The 21,514-nt window shown below is 42.0% G+C and overlaps 1 protein-coding gene across 3 annotated transcripts in view; it reads left to right on the top strand.

Annotated features, from left to right (window-relative positions):
• RCAN2 (regulator of calcineurin 2) overlaps positions 1-17,190 on the top strand; it is a 259,448-nt gene extending 242,258 nt beyond the window's left edge. For all 3 annotated transcript variants that reach the window (XM_023212960.2, XM_023212959.2, XM_023212961.2), the window contains one exon: positions 14,616-17,190. In XM_023212960.2, coding sequence (XP_023068728.1) covers positions 14,616-14,776 — 161 coding nt within the window. In that variant the 3' untranslated portion in view covers positions 14,777-17,190. The remainder of the gene's footprint in view (positions 1-14,615) is intronic.
• The last annotated feature ends 4,324 nt before the right edge of the window (positions 17,191-21,514 follow it).

Here is a 21,514-nt window from a genome sequence, read left to right on the forward strand (position 1 = left end):
AAAAAAAAAAAAGCAGTTGGCAGTAGGGGGTGGGGGGCTCGAAGTTGTAAATAACTTATCAACACTGTTAAAAATGCAGACCTTTTACCTTAATTGTACGGCTAATCTATAGCACCCACCTTCTTTTATCACAATAAATGTACCATCTACCATTTTTGAAGAGCCCTGCTTTGTGATAAGCACAGAGATAGGACCTATTATTATCCCCATTTTATGGATTAGGAAACTAGGCTGTAGAAAGAAGCATGAACTTTCCCAAGGTGACACAGCTGGTTGGTGACATCGTCAAATTTCGAACCCTGGCACTTCTGACTCCAGAGAGTAAACTTCACCACTCTGCCAGCTGGCCTTCTATTAAGGATACTGGTTGGCTTGGCTGACTTCAGGCCTGCTCTGCTCCAACTCTGGCAAACATTTATTCTAACCCTGAATCAATAATTATAGTTATTATTATTATTTGAGACAGAGTCTCACTCTGTCACCCAGGCTGGAGTGCAGTGGCGTGATATCGGTTCGCTGCAACCTCCACCTCCCAGGTTCAAGTGATTCTCCTGTGTCAGCCTCCTGAGTAGCTGGGACTACAGGCGCGTGCCACCACGCCTGGCTAATTTTTGTATTTTTTTAGTAGAGACGGGGTTTCACCATGTTGACCAGGCTGGTCTCAAACTTCTGACCTCGTGATCCACCCACCTCAGCCTCCCAAAGTGCTGGGATTTCAGACGTAAGCCACCACACCAGGCCTCAAGAATTATTTCTAACAAACACCAATCTAAACTTCTAGAAAACGTAACCTAGTGTCTGGTAAATGTGCAAATGGAGACTTGTGCATTCGGTACAAGAGCAAATATTGAGAATTTCCTGATTTTTAAGGATGACTGATACTGTGTCCACGGAACAGCTGCAATCTGGATGTATTTTCTAGGATATGTTTCTCTCTATTCCCTGCCAGCAATTTGGGACTGGTTGTCTTTATTTAGTTATCCATTTATCCCTTTTCTAGGTCCCTGAAGCTTCCTCAGCCCCACACATGCATGATTTGTGTCCAACAACTGAGTTGAAAATATCAGAGGTTAAATTAAAGGTTGTTTCAACTGCAACAATAAGGGAGCAGGGTCACACCCTGACTTTTCCCCATGGCATCCTCCCCCTCATCGTGTCTCTGCCCCCTTCTCAACCAGGTGCCAAGGCAAGGGGTTGCTCCTTCAGTCTCCTCCTGTCACTTTGCACAAATATTCATTTTTCCTTATGGCAATTTTCTATTGTTCAACTTACTGTCTTCTCTTCTTATTGAGGGAAAGAATGCATGTTTCATTCATTTTGGTATTCTCAGCACCTGAAAGTACCTGGCACTTAATCGGTGCTCAATAAATATTGGAGGAATTAATGCATGAATGAATGAATGAATAGAGCAGAGCTGTTAGCCTGCCTAGAGATAGTTTCTTTACTGACAAATTGTTGCTTTCTTATAGCTTTAGCCAGACTCAGTCCAGAAGCATTAAATTCATGTTTTCTATAATTAGAGGACTTCTAGCATTTTCATTAAAAAAAAAACGTGATTTACTAAAATTTATTTTTAATCCTTTGGCAAAATCATTTCAGTAACAAATTATAACTAATTTCATGTTAAAGGATGACTACCTCAGTTCCAGAAGTATAAAAACAAATTAGAATGAGAGCAGAGAAAAGTAACTCAAATGATCAAAGGAATGGAGTTTTGCATTAGAGGAATGATGAACAGTGTTTAACTGGTAGAGCAGAGTGATTGAGAAGGTATGTAGACATTTAAAGCTGTTGGGAAAAAGTCAGTCTAAAGAAAGAACATTATGGAGCAGGGATCTAGAGTGAGATGGGACTCAGGCTAAGTCAACTGACTGGCTGCCCCCAGAGTCAATGGCACAATTTAGTAGGATCCTTTCATGGAGAACAAATGAAACAGTAGGGATCCAGGCCACATCTCAGACAAGCAAGGGGCAAAACAGTCTCTAGTTCTTTAAGGAGGAATACTGGTGACATTCTTTCAGAGAGGGACAAGTCCAATTCCTGAAAACTTCTAGAGTGGTCCTAGAAACAAACATAAAGAAAGCAGTGCAATTGTAATGGAACCATGATCAGACCCAAACCTGTGGGTGCCTATTGAAATCCTTTGAAATATTTAAGATGTTATGACAGGAGACAAGGGCCACGTTATATTCAAGAAGTGTCTCTCAGTTCTGTTTATTATACTGAGAGCAAGTTTATTCTGAAAATTATGAGAGGCATAATTTTAAATATCCTTAATCGTTGTCCCCATGACCATTCTATCTTTGATCCAGAAAGTAAGTAATATAGATAGTATACATTAGAAAATAAATAAATAAAAATAATGACTTAAAATTATGTGGGGATGAAGATAAATTACTTACTATGCGCCAGGCACTATTCTAAATACCTTACAATATTATTTAATGTTCACAGACAGTAACAGGTATTATTATTGTCCTCAATTATACAGCTGGGGAATGTGAGGCACAGAGTGGTTAAGTAACTTGTCCAAGGCGCACAGCTGCTAAATTAAAATATGTCCTCTGCCACTGGCAAGGAGAGTAAAGGATTGATTGAGCCAGCACCCTTGCCCTGGGAAGTGAAACATTTTTCTCTAGAAGAAATTTAAGATTGCTGTAAAGGAGAAATTTAAGAATACAAAACAACTTATGCCTCTCGTTCCCTCACATTTTATTTCTCTACTTTTTGGCACCCACTAAAACACACTACTGCATCAATTCTTTACGGTACATTTCATGCTTTTTTCTCATGTCCAGCAGGACGTGCAGATCCAAATTTGCCTTCCTCTGCTCTGTTTAAGGGGCAGTTATTGTCTCTGTAACACAGAATCCTTGTGTGTTTCTATTAGTCCTTCGATGAATGTGTAGAAACCCATCAGTTTAACAGTGACCTAGACAGAATAAGATGGGCTCTGACCTTGAGGAGAATTATGAGTTGAATATTTATTTTAAAATATCTGTTGTTCCTGACTCCAGAAGCAGTATGGTGCCAGGTTCTTCTTTGATGTAAGACAAAATAGGAAAAAAATAAAAACCCAGCCTAGCAAAATAGCTTATCTCCACCAATCAGCAGAAAATGGTAAAATAGAGATGCACGCAGCACTAACTGGATGGGAAATCAGAGGTGGGAAGCCAAATGCCGGCCTTTATTCTGCTAAGATGACTCTGGAAGGTCATGTTCATTGTCACTGAAAATGCCTGCAGGGAGCGATATGAAAAGTCATTGTCTCTTCTTTTTTTTCCTCCTGCTATTTTTAGCTCTTGTTAGGAAGATCAATTTTAGTTAACTGCAGAGAAGGGTTTTTAAAATGGTGCTTGAGTTTCAAGTTGCATTTGTCTGCTATATTTAGATTTTTTTCCAAATTCTTCTGTATCAAAACATGACATAGTAGGACAACTTTGCTGGTGTTACTGCTTGATATGGTGTTTCCCCCAATGGAAAAAGATATTCCATTAACTAATGTAACCTATGCTAAAGAAACATTTTCCATTCCAGGTTCTGATTCAGAGGTAGAAAAAAATTCAGTTTTTAAAATATAGATGAACACCTATATTTTTGGTGCATGTGGGTATGAACATTATATAAGGCCTCAATTCTCGTTCAGCAATTGCTATATTCTCTGATCACAGAAACAATAGGCAAGTAAAACTGCGAGTGTCCAGTGTTCCTGTTAGCATAGTCTATCTGTGTCATACCCCACCTAAGGGACTCAGATTGGGATCCAGGAGCACATGTTCAAATTTTCCCATTTCCTTTTAAAGAATTGTACCTGGAAAAAAAGAAGAAAAAAAAAAGGTTTTTTAAGAGGCTTTTCTTCCAGCATATTTTCCATTAATTTATCTTCCATCACTATGGAGTAGCAATATTAGAATACTTCCTTTTCTAATTTTACAGGTAAACAGGTAAACTGTAGAAAAACAGAAAAGACATACGACCAAAAACTGGGAAAATATGAATAACAAATCCTATTGCCCATAAAAAAAGTACTTTAAGGAAGAATCATTGTAGTGTTTACCCTTGCATTTTTTCTTATAGGTGTGTGTGTGTGTGTGTGTGTGTGTGCGTGTCCTGACAGTTGTGGCGGGGGCTGGGCCCCTGACATGGGGCAAGGGAGAACAGGATGGTCCATTCCCAGAGAGGACCCAGCCCACAGAGGGCTCTCCCAGGCAGCTCCCCTTTGCTTCATCTCCGCCACTTTCCTCTCACCCCATGTGGACGAGCCCATTTTCTCTGGTCTTTCTCCCTCTTTATCTTCCCACCTCTTTCCCCTCTGTGTTTCCCTTAGTTACCTTGCCTATACCTTCCCTCTGGGGTCCTGCTTCTTTTTCTCAACCATTAATTCAGGTCCTCAGTCAATCAGTTGATCCCATAAAGTACTTTGGGTCCTAAATGTCTCAGGAGGGAATGAAGATAAATTCCCCCATCCCCCATCTAGTATTAGAGAGAAACCTCCAGAAGATAAGCAAATGTTCTTACACTGAAATATATATAGCTCCCCTTATACCAAAACTACGAGTATGCTCTTTCTCTTCTTTCTCTTTCTCTCTCGCTCACTCTCATCCTCTTCCTTCCCCATCTTACCAAGGACCCCTTCTTATTTCCTACTTTGATATGGATCAGAACTGAAGAGGGGGAGGAAAGGAAAGAGAACCCTAATTATTTCATCAATATTTTCTTAAAATGCACCCATACGAGGCCTACTGAGGTAGAATGTCAGTTTGCAGCCCTGATGTCACCTGCAGCATCCTACCCTTATGCATGCCTAAATCTAGGAAGTAGTAAGGAGGTTACACTGGTCACCCAGTAGACCTGGATTGGAGTTCACCACTTTTCTCTGGGATCCACCAAAATTCAATAGGAGCTCATGGAAACACAAAAGAATCAGAGAGAAAAAAGTTTACAAAGGACTGAATTCCCTGGAATCTGTCTTTTAATCCCAAATCCTCTTTCCACTTCCACTTAGAAAATAAGTTCTTTCATGCTTCCAGATTGAGCTTGTGAATAGGCAGCTACCGAACAGCTATGATTTTTATGTTTCCAATAAGTCTCTCTGCACCCAGAGTATCTCCTTTTATTTTATAGCTGTAAATGGAGATCCAACATGAAGAGAGGCTTTTCTCTTGCCTCAGGATAACAACTAAAACATAGGATGTGAGTTTGAATCTAGGCTCCACATGTTATTAGCTCTGTGACCTTGAGCAAGTTTCTTAACTTCTCTGTGCCTCTGCTTCTTCAATAGTAAAATCAGTTCGTGGCAAGCATCAAATGAGATAATCCATATAAAACTGTATAGCCAGTATCATACATAGGAAAGGCTCAGTGTATGTTACCTATGTATTATCACTTGATTTTCAAAGCTTTCTATTAAAATGTGTCACTGAGTGTGGTGGCTCACCCCTATAAATCCCAGCACTTTGGGAGGCTGAGGCAGGAGGATCAGTTGAGCCTAGGAGTTTGAGACCAGCCTAGGCAATGTAGTGAGGCCCCTGTCTCTACAAAAAATAAAAAATAAGATTATCTGGGTGTGGTGGTGCACACCTGTGGGGCCAGCTACTCAGGAAACAGAGGTGGGAGGATCACTTGAGCCCAAGAGGTCAAAATTGCAATGAGCTGTGATCCTGCCCCTGGACTCCAGCCCAGGCAACAGAGCAAAGTGAGTCCCTGTCTCAATTAAAAAAAAAAAAAAAAAAAAAAAATGTTAAGTGCATGTGTTAAGCTCTTAGCTCAGTGCTGCTCAATGTGAAAGCTATGATATTTTGGAGTTGACAGTCCTACACATTGCAGTACATTTAGCATCCTTGGGTCTCACCTACTAAATGCCAACATCCACCCACACCATATGACAAAAAAAAATCCATTTCCAGACACCATTAGGGGTTTAACACTCTTATGTGAGAACCATACTAATTATACTTTCTCGAATGTGACAAAGACTTGTCAGAGGCATAGAGGCATAGAGCGCCTAGTGAGGGGTCAGTGGTGGGTGCAGAAAGAAGAGTGGAAGAGAGGTGAGACATATAGAGAAGCAACTCCTGCCTCCAAGCTTTGCTCACTCCTCTATCCCTTCCCAAACACATACACACTTTTTTTCTTCCCTTTAGAAAACTAGGGGAAGACAAGAACAAAGAGAGTTTGCATGGCCCATGTCCATTTATCAACTAAATAACAAACTGCTACATAACAAACTATCCCAAAAATGTAGGGCCTAAGACAACAGTCATTTATTTTGTTCACAAATCTGCCATTTAGGCCAGGCTCAGGAGGAAGGGTCATCTGTCCCATGCAGTGTTTCTGGGGCAGCACAACTAGGGGCTGGCAAGTGAAGATGATTCACTCACATGGTTGGCAAAATGGTGCTGTTAGCTGAGAGTTCACTTAGACTCTGAGTCAGGGCCCTGGTTCTTCTTAACGTGGGCCTCTTCATGGGCTGCTTGGGCTTCCTTACAACTTGGACGTAGGGTTTCCAGCATGAGCATTCTGCAAGAGCAAAGTAGAAGTGCATGGCATATTTGTTACCTAATTCAGAAGTCACACTGCTTACTTCCACCACATAGGTTGAGGATCCCTTATCCAAAATGCTTGGGGCCAGAAGAAGTGTTTTGGATTTTGGATATTTTTGGATTAGGGATATGCAACCTGTACTATATTTGTCAAGACAGTCATTAAAGCCTGCCCAGGATTGAAGGGAGACAACACAGAGGGAACACTCCTTGATGGAACATTGTCAAGGTTCCAGGAGAGTATGTGGGGTGGGAGACATTATGACCGTCTTTGGAAAACACAACCTGCTACCACAAATAACTTTCCTGTTGAGAATTCACCTGAAATATGAGAGATAATACAGTTTTAAAATGAGAAAAATGTAGAGGATCTTCTTTCAGAGTCCAAAGCTTCCTTCCCTAAGAGATGCAAATTAACTCAGTTTATAATTTATAGTCTTTTCATAATTTATTGTGTTGTCTTTTGAGAAGATTCATTGTCAAAGAGACCATGTCTAGAATAACTATCAATGGCCAAAACAAAACAAGGCAAGGTTCAGAAGGAATACATAATCCATCGTTAGCTAGAGAACAAATATTCATGAAAAATATGAGTTGCGATGAAAATGTATTAAAAGTGAAAGATAAAAGTAGGCTCCCTGTCCGTAGAGTCGCTTGTAGAATATGAAAACAGTGGGAAGTATGAGAGTTAGGGACAGAGAGGGACTATGAGCACATTCTTTGAAGTCAGGAAAACCTGAGTTCAAATCCTGGCTCTGGCATTTACTACCTGTGTGATCTCAACTTCCTGTTGTATAACTAGGCATTATGAAACCCACATGACAGAGCTGTTATAATTAAAGATCTATTTCATGCCAAGTAGTTACAGGCTTTCCTGTGCCTGGCATTTGTAAGTGCTCCATAAACAATTGTTACTATGTTTAGGGAATGTAGTGAGTTTCTATGACACCTACTGTGTGCTAGCACTGATAGAATGCTGATAAGAGGATAGATGCTTGCCTTTAAATGGTTTTCCACTTAGTTGAAAAGCTAAAACTTACACAAGTTAAACTATAGGAAGAATATTCATGTGTAAGTACATACCAGACATCACACAAGTATGTTAGTAATGGCCAAGCTTGATGCTCTTCATAAATCAATCACATATTCATTGAACACTAACATGTACCTTAAGCTGCAGCAATCACAAAACGTTAAGTCTTGACTTCCGTGGTTTGGAATATAACACATTGCTAGAGGAAATAACTAATGAATAATACAAAAGGTGATATAATTAAGTATTATAAATGAGTGTTTCTGACTATCTCAAAAAAAAAAAAAAAAAGAAAAGCGGATGTTAAAACGGCAACGTAAGATTTTCTGTCTCATGAAAATAGATGTATAGTAAAGGTTAGGAAGAGAGGAAAAAAAGGAGAAAAAATTGCCAGTGATGACAGAGAAAGGGGAAGTGGTGGTTGGAGGAAAAGGGATAGGTTCATTTTGAAGACCAGATTATGTGATACCCACTACCGTGGGATGCAGCCTGTTATCATTCACCCCTTACTGCCCTTTGCAATGGTGTCTCCACTGAGGAAAAGCTCTTTGCAATTGTTCAGCTGCTTAATTCTTTGACTATTGTGTGATGCAATCAGACTAGTTAATCATACCGGAAACCAGGAATTACTTGGGGGCAACAGTGGCCAAAATAATATTACCCTAAATAATCATAGCATGCATCTTGGGAGAGGGCTTTATCAAGTATTTGACACATACGTCTGTTTCATAGTATCCCAGTGATATGAGTGTTGTTCTCATTGATGAGGAAAACTGAGGTTCAGAAATGTTACATAACTTTCTCAGAGTCACATTACTCATATGTGAAAAGGTGAACTCTCCAACTGTTGTCTTAGGTGGGTTATTCTGGCACGGAAGTTAGTTCCTGTCGTGGGGAAACCAGCAAAGAGTATTTTGAGTGTGAGGGTTAGTCATGGATAGGGTTATAACAAGGGGTGTGTGGGGAAGGAGCATGCAGAGAAGGGTTGCCAAGCAATGTTCAATAGTGCTTGGTGACTGATTACATGATGAAAGAGAAAGAAAATTCAGGGATGACTGACTCTAAGGATTTGCACCTAGAAGGCTGGAAGAATGACGGCACTTCTAAGAAGTGTGATAGCTGGGAAGGGAACCTAGATTGGCAGAGAAAATAATTCTACTTTAGACATGTGAGTCTGGAAAAGAGTAATTAACTTACAGTGAGATGTCAGTAAGTCAGGATGCAGGTGTGAGATCAGGCCTGGATATGTAGCTCACAGGGTAGGAACTGGGGCTCATGATGACCAAGAGAAAGAATGTCCTGGGAAGAAGAGCAGCAGGTGCTGAGCAGAGCAAAGCTTGGCCTTGCCTGTTAGATGTGGCTGTATTTTGAAAGCCTCACTAGTTCTGGGATTCTATCTATTGCTTGGCAGTACACATACAAGGGCTTTGTCCAACAGGCACTAAACTTTTAGGAGTATTTCTCCTTCCCTCCGTCACAGAGTTTTTCTTATTAGGAATCTAAACAATGAATCTCAAACTCTGCTGTAACACATAGACATGTCCCTCTGCTTCATCTCTCTACCCTTACCATGTCTGAATTTTGCTGATTTTTATAAACTTTGCATAATCATACTGATTATTTTAGAAAGAATTTAAGAGGTGGCCAAGTCATGACCCATAAGCCAAAGGTGGCATGAGAGAGAAACTCAGTGGCACTTGGGCTGCCAGCACCAACACATTTCTCTGCAATTGTACCATATGAGGTTGTATCATGTCACCAAGTTTCCCAGCCCCTGGTCAGCACAGGGACTCACCCTCCTCCCTCCTGAGAATGGGGAACAGCCCATGGGCACCCTCACTCCTTCCTGCAGACATAGAGGAATTGGGACATTGTCACAAACATGTCTCCAGCCACTTGGGAAAAGAGGAGACAGAACTTTGGCATCTATTTTAAGCAATGGCCAAACCTCAGTCAGTTCCAAAGGCCTGAATGAGAATTTAACTGTTAACCATGTGCTAAAAAGTTTTTCATTTACTTGGCTGAAAATTTGTTTCATGGGATAGGTAGAAAACCCCGACCAATGCACTTGTTGGTGACTTTTGATCCTGGCATCCTTTTCACACACCAAAGGAGGACAGTTTCAATACTCGCAGAGGAGTGAGCATGTGATGGGTCAATGCTCTGCTTGTCTTATTAGAGAAATGCTGGTTCCATTGGTCTGTTCTCGCTGCACCATGACAGGACCTCCCACCCTGTGTGGGTAAGGCTTGACAGCTGTCTGTCCCCGAACAAGCCCAGTTAGTCCCTGTGCCTGGTGACAGCATTGACGTCAGCCCTTGTGGTGGAGGAATTAGTTGAAGCCCAAAGGGAAAAAGAGGCCAAAAAAAGAAAAATTCAATCCAGCAAGACCAAAGCCATTTCTTTTTATTTTGTGAGCTCTCAGCAGCTGCTAAGCTTTGCTGGATTTCGATAGTAAGAAAGTTTCCAAGAATAGAACAGTGCAATGTCAGAGTTAATGGGATCACAGCAATAAAATATCTCTACTACTGAGCAATCTGATGGTATTAAGTTGACGTGGAAGTTGCTTTGCACCCTGCACACAGAGCGGCCTCCCTGCTTGCCCTCCCATCCTCAGTGTGCCCCCAACACACCTATTCTGAGAGGAAAGCAACCACTTCTGAAGTGGTAAATACATTGCAATAGAGGTGTCTTCAGGCCAGTGGCTCATGCCTGTAATCTCAGTGCTTTGGGAGGCTGAGGCGGGTGTATTACCTGAGGTCAAGAGTTCGAGACCAGCCTGGCCAACATGGTGAAACCCCCATCTCTGCTAAAAATACAAAACATTAGCCGGGTATGATGGTGGGTGCCTGTAATCTCAGCTACTTGGGAGGCTGAGGCAGAAGAATCATTTGAACCCAGGAGGCAGAGGTTGTGGTGAGCCAAGATCACGCCATTGCACTCTCCAACCTGGGCAACAAGTACAAAACACTGTCTCAAAAAAGAAGAAGAAGAAAAAAAAAGATTTCTTTAAAGGAATGTTCATTGTCCAGGGCAGGGAGAACAAAAGGTTTAATCAAAGGCCTAGCTTTGTTAGATTTATTACGATTTCTTTAAAATGGCCAGCTTCTTGCTAACAGATGAAGAAAAGAAGAAGGGTGTCTGAGTTCTCTGAATTCTCTGGCCTGAGCCTTGCCCTCACCTCCACCCCAGGTCCTGCGTCTCTGTGGCAGGCTCCTTTCTACTCCTCATCTGAGGATAACAGAGGCCATTCCCCCTTCATCAATGCACTCCCCATCCACAGAGCAATGAATGAAACTATAGTAGCCACCAGTGTTTCTTCAAAAGGGGCTTCCGCTGCAAATATAAGAACTTAAAGAAATCCTATACACAAAAACAAGAATCACCACCATATTTGATGACTCAGCAAACATTTCTTTCTCTGTCTCTCTTTGGATGGTGTCTTTCATTTAGAATTGCAAGGACTTCCTGAAGGAAAGACAAAATTTGAGAAACCCTGGATGCAATCAACTCAATCATTGTTCACTGAGGAACTTTAAGTGACTTGATGTTCTTTCCTGAACAACGAGAACACCAAAGATGAATGGGAGCTGGTGGCTGAGAGCACCAGAGAAACTATCCAGGATTCCTTAGCTCCTTTCTTTTCTTTTTTTTTTTTTTTTTTTTTTTCTTTTTTTTTTTTTTTTTTTTTTTGAGACAGAGTCTTGCTCTGTGGCCCAGGCTGAAGTGCAGTGCCATGACCTCAGCTCACTGCAACCACCACTTACTGGGTTTAAGTGATTCTCATGCCTCAGCCTCCCCAGTAGCTGGGACTATAGGCATGCACCAGCATGCCCAGCTAATTTTTGTATTTTTAGTAGTGGTGGGGTTTTAGCATGTTCACCAGGCTGGTCTTGAACTTCTGACCTCAAGTGATCTGCCCACCTTGGCCTCCCAAAGTGCTGGCATTACAGGCATGAGACACCACGCCTGGCCTAAACTCTTTTTTTAACAAGCACTCCCAGTTAATTGTCAGATGTTTAAGAACCACTGCTCAGAGACACCCCCAACCACAGCTGCCCACTCTGACCCAGAGCCTTTGATACAACCCTCAGATAAAGCTGGTTTGATGTAGGTTTCTCTCCTTAGCAATGTCTGCAGATGATCTGTTTACCTGGGGACGTGGATAAAAATGCCAAAATATTTTAGGGAGAACAGAACCCACACAATTAAGTGAACCTTACTTAGCATCGATACATACAGCACTACACCACTTATGTATGGTATGCAACTTCCTCATGGATTACAGTGTGACTGGGTTAATGCCAACTATCAATTCTTGCTCCACAAGGCAGGATGGCAAAGAATAGCATGAATGGTCAGGCAGGCATCTCCTTCCTGTCTCTCCCCTGTATCTCTGCTCCTGTCACTGTCTTCTCCTGTATCAGACTGGGCCACATCAGCTCGCTTGTATCAGAGATTCAATGCGTTTTGATGTAGTTCTCCCTACCTATGATTTCACCACTTCTAGACTTTAAATACGGAGTCATATCAGCCATACTTCAATGGCTGTGGCTGGTTCTATTTTTCTGTACTATCAATATCCAGGGAAATGCTGGAGCTGTAACACTTTCTGTGAAATATGTGCTGCCCTCACCCAGGAAAGCCTTTCTCTGTATAGCAGGATGTCGAGGGCAAGAGTTGCCCAGTAGAGACTTCTCTGACTCTTAACTGAATGAGCACGCTCTCAGCAGGGTATGGCTGTGTTCGTTTGCTAGAGTTGCCATAACTAAGTGCCACAGACTTCCAGGTGCAGTGGCTCACACCTGTAATCCCAGCACTTTGGGAGGCCAAGGTGGGCAGATCACCTGAGATCAGGAATTCAAGACCAGCCTGACCAACATGGTGAAACTCTGTCTCTACTAAAAATACAAAAATTAGCCAGGCGTGGTGATGCACGCCTGTAATCCCAGCTACTAGGGAGGCCGAGGCATGAGAATTGCTTGAACCTGGGAGGTGGAGGTTGCAGTGAGCTGAGATTATGCCACTGTACTCCAGCCTGGGCAACAGAGCGAGAAAAAAAAAAAAAAAAAAAAAAGTGCCACAAACTGAGTGGATTTTATGACAAAAATTTATTGACTCACCGTTCTGAAATTTAGAAGTTCAGGTTAAAGTGTACACAGGACCATGTTATCTCTGAAGGTGTCAGGGAGGGATCTGTTCCTGGCCTCTCCTAGCTTCGGGTAGTTCCTTGGCTTATGGCTGCATAACCTCAGTATTCACATGGCATTCTCCCTGGGTGTATGTCAATGTCCAACCTTCCTTTTTCTATAAGGGTGCTAGTCATATTGAAGTAGAGCCCACCCTAATGCCCTCATCTTAATTTGATCATCTGCAAAGACCTTATTTCCAGATAAAGTTACTTTCACAACTACTGGAGGATAGTTAGGACCTCAACATCTTTTGAGGGCACTTGATTCAACCAATAACAATGGCTGTCTCTGAATGTCTACATCCTTCCCAGCATCACTTAGAAGAGCTTTGATATTTATTGCATTATCGGTGCTCCTCATTCCCTAACATCAGCATCCAGAATTTAAAACTGTACCTTGTGAAAGTTTTCCATTTGCACCATTAAGGCTTACCAAGATATGTCCTGTCACTGGAACTGACAATACTTGCTCCAGCCACCCAGTAGAGGCACTTGTAAGACTGAGAATAGCAGATTCCTGGGCTGCATGGGGTCTGGCTTTGATCCTGGAAGAAGGGCAGGATTTAGGGAACTCTGGAAGAGAAGTGAGGCTATGCCAAGTAAAAGTAGCTAGTTTGGTGGCCCTAAGAATTTAGCTGTCATGATTAGGGGCCAACAGGTAAACCAGTTTGACCAAAACACAGAAGGAATCGACGCAGGTAGTATTGGAAAAGATTGGTGAGAGATTACGCAGGGTCTTCTGTGCTAGACTGAAATATTTATACTTGATCTTGTGAGATCTAGAGAGCCACTAACCAGGAGGATGTCTTGGAGTCATTGTTTTTGGAAGACTTTTCTTCTGATCCACGAAAGATGGGAAGTGAAGGATGGGATGTCTGGAGAGGATTAAGATGAGTATGTCAACAATGAAGTTGAAAAGTTACAAGCATGGAGGTTGAGAATGCCACCTCCTCTTACCCTATCACCTGGAGGTCTTCTGTTTGTCTTTTAGACCCAAATCAGCTGCCAGTCCACTAGGAAGCCTTTCCTTACCATTTGATGCCATAGTCCGTAACATACATTGCCACCGTAGTACTCACCATTTTATACTGTGATATGTTCTGTCTCCACGTGTCTCCACTGGACTGTGCACTTGTGAAAGGCACAAATACTTTTTATTCTGCCTTGTAGCCTTTATGAGTAGCAATAGACCATGAGAGATGCTCAAGAAACATCTACTGAAGCAACAAAAAGACAGAAAGCCAGTCAGCTAACAGCAATTTGACTGTAATATGAGCCAGTCAAGAATGTAGACACTTGGAACTAGAAAGGGCCTTGATGGTCATCTAACCCAGTTACTTAGTAACCACTGAATCCTGGGCATGTGATGACCCTGCCTTATTCCATCCTGGAGCAACTCTGACTGTAAGAAGTGTACAGCTGGAGGGGAACTCAGAGACTACCATATTCAAAAGATAAAGAAGTGAAGTGATTGGCTCAAGATTACTCAACAATTAGCAGCAAGGTTGGAAAATAGAAGAGAAACTAATATGACTAACTGCCAAGCCCATCCAGTCCTCGCCACCATCCTACAGAGTGGAGGTATTACCATGTTGAAATTTACGGCAAAGGATGTGAAGGCTAAGAGGTATTGAGTGGCTTGTTTGGGGTTGCACAGTTGATAAGTTGCAGAGCCAAGATATAAGGAAATTGATCTTCCACTTGCCAACACCCTGTGCCATTCCTGCATAAGATCGCAGGCTTCCTGAGACCCTGGAAAATGCTCCTCTCATTTCCTAAGCAGACCTTGCTCCAGGAGCTCTTTTGAAATCCCTCCCTCTTTCTCACTTCCATTTTCCTTGCTTTTCAGGAGAGAAGTATGAGCTCCATGCAGGGACTGAGTCCACCCCAAGTGTCGTCGTCCACGTGTGCGACAGTGACATAGAGGAAGAAGAGGACCCAAAGACTTCCCCAAAGCCAAAAATCATCCAAACTCGGCGTCCTGGCCTGCCACCCTCCGTGTCCAACTGAGCTGCCTGCTCCGCCTCGACGATAATAGCCGTCTCCTCTTTATCATGCTTTTTCCCCCTGTTGTTTGTCAAAAAAAAAAAAAAAAATTGCCTTTAAATTCCTGGGTGTTTGGTTGTTTGAGATTCCTTCCTTGTTATCAAGCCTCTCGGACAAAAGGGCTAGGAAAAGGTGATATGTCTCCTGATCATATCATACCCATTAAGTATAACCCATTATTTAGAAGGTTCTAGGGAAAAAAGTAGTATTTTCTTATTAAACAATCAGCACAGCCTATATCTTTGTTCTCTCATGTTGATCCAAGCCAGAGACATCAGTAACAAATAGCACCTGTGTTGTTTGTGAGCTGTTTCAGTCCCAGTCCTGACGTGTGTGCATTGTTCTTTCCTGGCCACTTAAATAGGACCATATGTAAACTTGACTTTGACTGCATGAGATATCCCTGTCTGGTCTCACTCAGTCCTCTGCATCCCGACATTCCCAGGACATGCATGATCACCAGCATTTATTTTCATGATTTGAGGATATCCTATAACTCACAGATTGTCAGCATCCAGCCATGTCCTATCTAGATTAGGAAAATGATCAGCATATTCCAACTCAACAAGTCTGGGTATATTCACTATTGTGAGTCAATACACCATAGCTCTGTTGAAATTCCTGGAGGCAAAATTGAGCTTGGCCCCAAAGATATTCCTCAATAGATTTCAAACACCACTCCCCTGTAGAACTTTCCCAGCCTCGTTGGGGAGGCTTGTCCAGGGTGATAGAGACCGATTTCAGACAAACCTATTTATTACAAAAGTTTCATGGTGTCTGAATGATTGTTTTCTCTCTTTGTATATTTGTACAAATGTTTCAGCTGTGCTTTTAAAATCTGGATGTTTTTTATTTAGTGATTGTTCAACCATTAGCTGCTTCAAAACATAATGTGCATTGCTTATGAATGCCTTCATATACTAATACAGATACTCTGATAATATTACGCTCTAGTAAGGATCATGCTGAATTTTGAAAGGACACAAAACATCTAATGCTAATATATACATGATTAGCTAACATCTTTGCTATCAAGACCACTTGTTTTTAAATAAAGATGCAAGTGTCCGTTGTAGATTATTGGGATGAAGCTAAATCTCCAGAATGCAGCAGCAGCTGAGCATGTTAAAATGGGGAAGGATGATAGATACATGTATGCCGGTCCTACTCACGCAATGCCCGTGTGCTCAAAAAAGTTATTTGTTTTTGTTACGTGTGATTTTTCTATTTCTCTAGCCCAAAGTGCATTACAGAAGATACACCTATAGAACCATTACCTTCTGCTATATGTGCCAGGCCTCATCTACTCCTGTACATTAATGAATTACTTTAGATGCAAATGCAGATTACAATGGAGTGGGGGAAGTACTTTCATTACCCAAGCCTCAGAAAAACAAGAACAACAACACAGCAAACAGATTGAGGGATTGTTGTGGTTTTTGACTAAGGTGTATGTTAGTTTCATCAGAAACTTAAAACATAGACTGATCACTCAGAAATTAAAGTCCGTTTTACTGTGAATATAGCAATATAGTACTGGACACAGTACAGGTGAAACTGAGGAGAGCATTGCTTGTAAAATCCTGAGTTTCCATAAGGAAAATGAAAACTCCTTTTAAAAATAAAATCTGAGGAGTGTACAGTAAGCATATGCTTTGACTTTCCTTTGCTGTGGAGGTTTTTGGTTTTTCATTGATGATTAATGACTACAGACTTAGTAGTGGAGAAATGGTGTCCTCTAGTGGAAGAAATAGTAGACTCAGCTATTCAGATGCGGAGCACTGCAGCAGCCAGCCTTTCGAAGCTGACTCTTCTCAGTCATCTGTGGGGTCATTTGACTTTTTAAGCTACCCTGAATTTCCAGAATGCAGGTTCTAAAGAAATCTAGGTGAGAGAAAATGTTTGAAAATGATTTTTAAATGTTTTTTTAAAAGACATATCCGACATTTTTAACCACTTAGTAAAAGTTGAAATGACCATTCTGTGTAGTCATAAAAGAAACACAATGAAGTATATGGCCTCTGGAGTTAGTCTTAGCAAAACTTACTGCTCTGTGTCAGTGTTAACCTGTCGCAGATCAAGTAATTCTTTCACTGGGTTGGGTTTGGGGCGGGGGAAAAGAGGGGCTTTTCCTAGGAGAACGGTATGAAATGGAAAGACTCTTTGAAGTGTTGCAAGGGAACCTCCTAGCACTGTGAAAGCTAGAATCGCCTCAGCATTTCCATGACACACATTATGCAAACCTCTTTAGCACTATTTTAAGTTTGAAAAGTTTAACAATGAAGGGGGAGGGGAAGATTTTAACCAACTGAATCATTTGTGCACGTGTATAGCTCAAAGAGCTTAGACTTCAAATATATCTGGTGAATGACTCTTTGTCCACGTGGTGTAATTTCTGTGTTGTCGACCTGAGTTGGGTTTTCTTGAGGGTTAATTGTGGAGGAGTGCGTTTCAACCTAGAGTTTTTCTAAGACGTCCCCAACATATGGGGTTAACCCATATACCTAGGTTCTTCCTGAAAGTGGGGGAAGCTGGTTGGCAGCCATCTCTTGGGGGAAGGGGGCCTTGAGCAGGGCCTGGAGGGCTGTGTTGGCCTCTGATAAGAGGAACTGGGAGAGGTCCCTGTTTTATTGCCGTGTTTCAACATCTTGGTGCTAAAAGCCATTTCAAGTGTACTAAGAACCTCTTTTAATGTCTTCCCACTCTATTCTCTTGCTAAAAACACTGTAAGAGACCTAAGTCGGCAAAAAATTATTATTCAGGGAAAAAGCACTATCATAATCTAAATGATGAATACATTAGATTTCATTAAAATGAAGAGCTTCTGTTCATCAGATGGGTATTAGGAGAATGAAAAGGGACAGCATCAGACTGGAAAAGGATATTTGAGACACATGTAGTTGTCAAATAAATTATATCCAAAATGTTTTTTAAAAAAACTACAAATGGCGCACGCCTATAATCCCAGCACTTTGGGAGGCCGAGGCAGGTGGATCATGAGGTCAGGAGATCGAGACTATCCTGGCTAACACGGTGAAACCCCGTCTCTACTAAAAATGCAAAAAATTAGCCGGGCGTGGTGGCGGGCGCCTGTAGTCCCAGCTACTTGGGAGGCTGAGGCAGGAGAATGGCGTGAACCCGGGAGGCGGAGCTTGCAGTGAGCCGAGAACACACCACTGCACTCCAGCCTGGGCGACAGAGTAAGACTCTGTCTCAAAAAAAAAAAAAAAAAAAAACCACAAATAAGGAAAACATAGACAATCCATTTCTTGAATCATCAAAATAATTTCAAAGGCATTTCACACATACAGGCAATTCACGTACACACAGACATACACAAAATACCCAGATGACCCATTAACATTCAAAAGATGCTCAACTTCATTGCTTATCAGACAAAAGCAAAAGATAATCTCAGAGATACTACACAGAGCTATCAGAATGACTAAAATTAAGTCTGGGAAATATAAAGTTCTGGTAAGGATATGAAAGAAGGGGAACTGTCATGCGCCACTGGTGGAGTGTCGACTGGTACTGCCACTTCACTGCACTATTTGGTAGTATCTGCTAAAGCTAACAGGCCTCTCTGGGAGCAGTTCCACCCCAAGGCATGCACCTAGCAGATATGAGTGCTCACATCTATCAAAATACTTGTACAATAATGTCCCCAGCAAAGTTGTTCGTCATAGCCATTAACTGGATACAACCCCAAAGTCCTTCAACTATAGAATAAACTGTGCTATCCTCACACAAAGGAATGTTACAAAGCAATAAGACACATAAACCAGTGGTACATAGGAACATGATGGATCTCAAAATCGTATTTTGAGCAAAAAAGAAAAACTAGACGTGAAAGAATACATAATGTATGACTCCTTTTAGCAAGCTGAGAAAGTCAAAACTGGCCTATATAAATAAAAATAATAGTGGCTGTTATGAAAACAACTTAGGACTGTAAGGTGCCCCACCCCAACCCCCAAACTAAGAAAGCACTAAGAGTTCAAAGAATGACTCAGACAAGTCCAGCGTGAGGAGTAGATGAGTTTATTAGGACTTACATACAGGGTACTCCAGGATGGCAGCAGGATAGCTCTAGAGATCTGCCCCGCCTCCTATATATAAACTGCTTTTAAGCTAATTTTCTGGCTCTTTGCCTACATGTTTGAAAAATGCAACTGTTTTTCTTGGTAGGTCCTCAGATACTCTCCGGGATGTTTGGGTTCTCAGGGACACCTGCTCCTCAGCTCGGCACCAGGGTCTTGGCTCACTGCCTGGCCCTCAGAGTTCAGGCAACAGACTTACACCCTTCGGTAACCTGGTGGGGGAGCTGTCACAGTACAGTGGCTACCTTTGAGATGGTACTGCCTGAGAGGAGCCCTCTCATGTGGAAGCCTTCTGAGGTGCCATAAATATTCTACATCTCGATCCTGATCTCCATATGGATGTATACACATGTAAAATTCAGTTAAAATGTGTGCCATATACCACAGTAAGTTATACCTCGACTAAAATAAAAGCTGTTCTCCCTTAGAATGGAGAAGAAGGAACCTTTAGTTGTGACGGGGGTTTAGAATGTCCTCATACTAAAAACATAAGTCTCCCATCTCATGTCTGTGAGATATTTCCATATATTCAAAGCCTTCATTTACAAATCTGTAAATAAGTGTTCCTTTTTAAATGAGAGAGCACAGGACTTAGGCTCTGGGTGAAACACTGTTCATTCAAATAACAAATAAACTGTGTGCCTGACACTGGGTTTTCAGTGATGAACAAGGTAGCTTTTGTCCCTGGCATTTCAGGGAGAGGAGTCTAGCATGGAAAAGAGATAAGAAATAAGCAAATAATGGCCACAAATGCTCATAGGAGAATACAGTGAAGGAAACCAAAAGTACACTATGAGAATAGAGAATAAAAGTGGAGGATCACAGTCGGGGAAGGCCTCTCTAAAGAGGTAACATTTAAGCCGACCTGGAGGCTGGCCATGGAAATGCTGCAAGAAAAGCGTTCCAGGCAGCAGGGCTGAAGGCCGCGACTCTGGAAAGGCCTTGTCTTGTCGTGTTGGAGGAGCCTGAGGGATTTTGTTGGTATGGCTGAGGTACAGGGAGTGAGGGTGAGCACGGTTTAGGATGAGGTTGGAAGGCAGGTGGCCGGGGGGCAGGCTCAGTAGAACCTATTATTAATAGGCCAGGCTAGGCGGTTTGAGATTCATTTTAAGGGTTTCAAAAAGGGAATTATATGACCCAATTCATCTGGTAAATCCTAACACAAACAAGAAGTTTCCTAACACAAAGCTATAGCCCAAAATGTCCAGATACTCTGTAGCGTTGGGGCTTGACTGATCTTGTCCACTTTAGACTTGAAGATAGCTTTCGATAGCTTCATGCTCCTCACTGCAATCTTATCTATTAATACCAGATGAATTCTCAATATCCAACATCAATATGCAGTGTCTTGTTGTGGTTCTGAAGTTTTTTTTTTCTTCCCCTGCCCACGTCATTTACAAAGCCTCAGTGCAGAAAAGGGGGGAACAGAGCAGGTGATAAAGGAAGATAAGTCAGTGATTCAGGGAAACATTCATTTAGCTGCTGGTACAGCGTGTCCCTGCCAGAAGCCACCATGCTGAGCGTCATTGAACATTTGGCAGGCTTTCCCCTTAAATTTATGCAATCTGAGAAAGGGAAAATTTCAAGCAAAAAGTTTTCTGTCAAGCTCATTCATCTGCACCTTTCAAAGAAAGTCTGGGGAAATGTTATTGGAGTTGATTCATGAGCTTTTTATGTCTCTAAAAGGAAGCCATATTTAAGGTTAGTCATGTGTATGTGTACGCAAGCACATTTGGTATAGGTTGGAAATAGGAAATCCAAAATAGGCGGAAATGGATGAAACACTGTGCTAAAGAATTCATTCACAATACCTCCTTGATTCTTTTCTGTTATTTTCCATTCTCAACCAATAATTGAGTTAGAAAACTTTTAGGGTTGGACAGGACTATGGGGCCTTCTTGACTAGTTGCCATCATTAGGAAAATCATTACTGTTCCCCAAACAGTCTTTGGATTTGCCAGTAGGGTATTTTATTCTTAAAACAAGATTTATAGTTTCCCTACAAAGCTGCCAAGTTCAACACCTTGATAGTCCATCTGATGTGCTGTGGTGGATGCTGTAGTCCCAGCTCCCCATTTCAGAGTGGAAACACTCATAGCCCCCGATGCTGGGAGGGTTGGCTGGTTATGACTGGCTGCTGAGTGGCCAGGCCTTGCTCTCAACTGGCGAGCTGCTCCCCGCCAAGGTCTCACCCTCCTCAGGGACAGCCTGCATCCAGTGACTAGTCAAGGAAGGCCTTCCCGTGGGCCATTCCAGCTCCAGAGATATCCCCGTGGGATAGGCTGAGGCCCGGTATTTCAGTTCAACTCTGCCTTTATCCCTAACAGGTGAGGACTCTAAAGTCACCCCAGTAAACCTCCTGCATGTACATCTCCCTCTCAGAGTCTAAGTCCTGGAGAAACTAACCTAACACTTACATCATCCTCAATAGCCTTCTTCCATCACTTTTGAGTACCCTGGAATTGTACAACTCTTTTCCGTCACTGCTGTTTCACTGCTAAATCACTGCTGTTTCATTCTTAAGATGGATTGGTTGTGCTAGGGGTTAGCAGATTTTCCAAAAGCAGCACAGCAAAGTTCTTCATGCTTTCTTTGTGTT

Source organism: Piliocolobus tephrosceles, chromosome 5 (assembly GCF_002776525.5).
Source record: "Piliocolobus tephrosceles isolate RC106 chromosome 5, ASM277652v3, whole genome shotgun sequence".
Taxonomy (NCBI): domain Eukaryota; kingdom Metazoa; phylum Chordata; class Mammalia; order Primates; family Cercopithecidae; genus Piliocolobus; species Piliocolobus tephrosceles.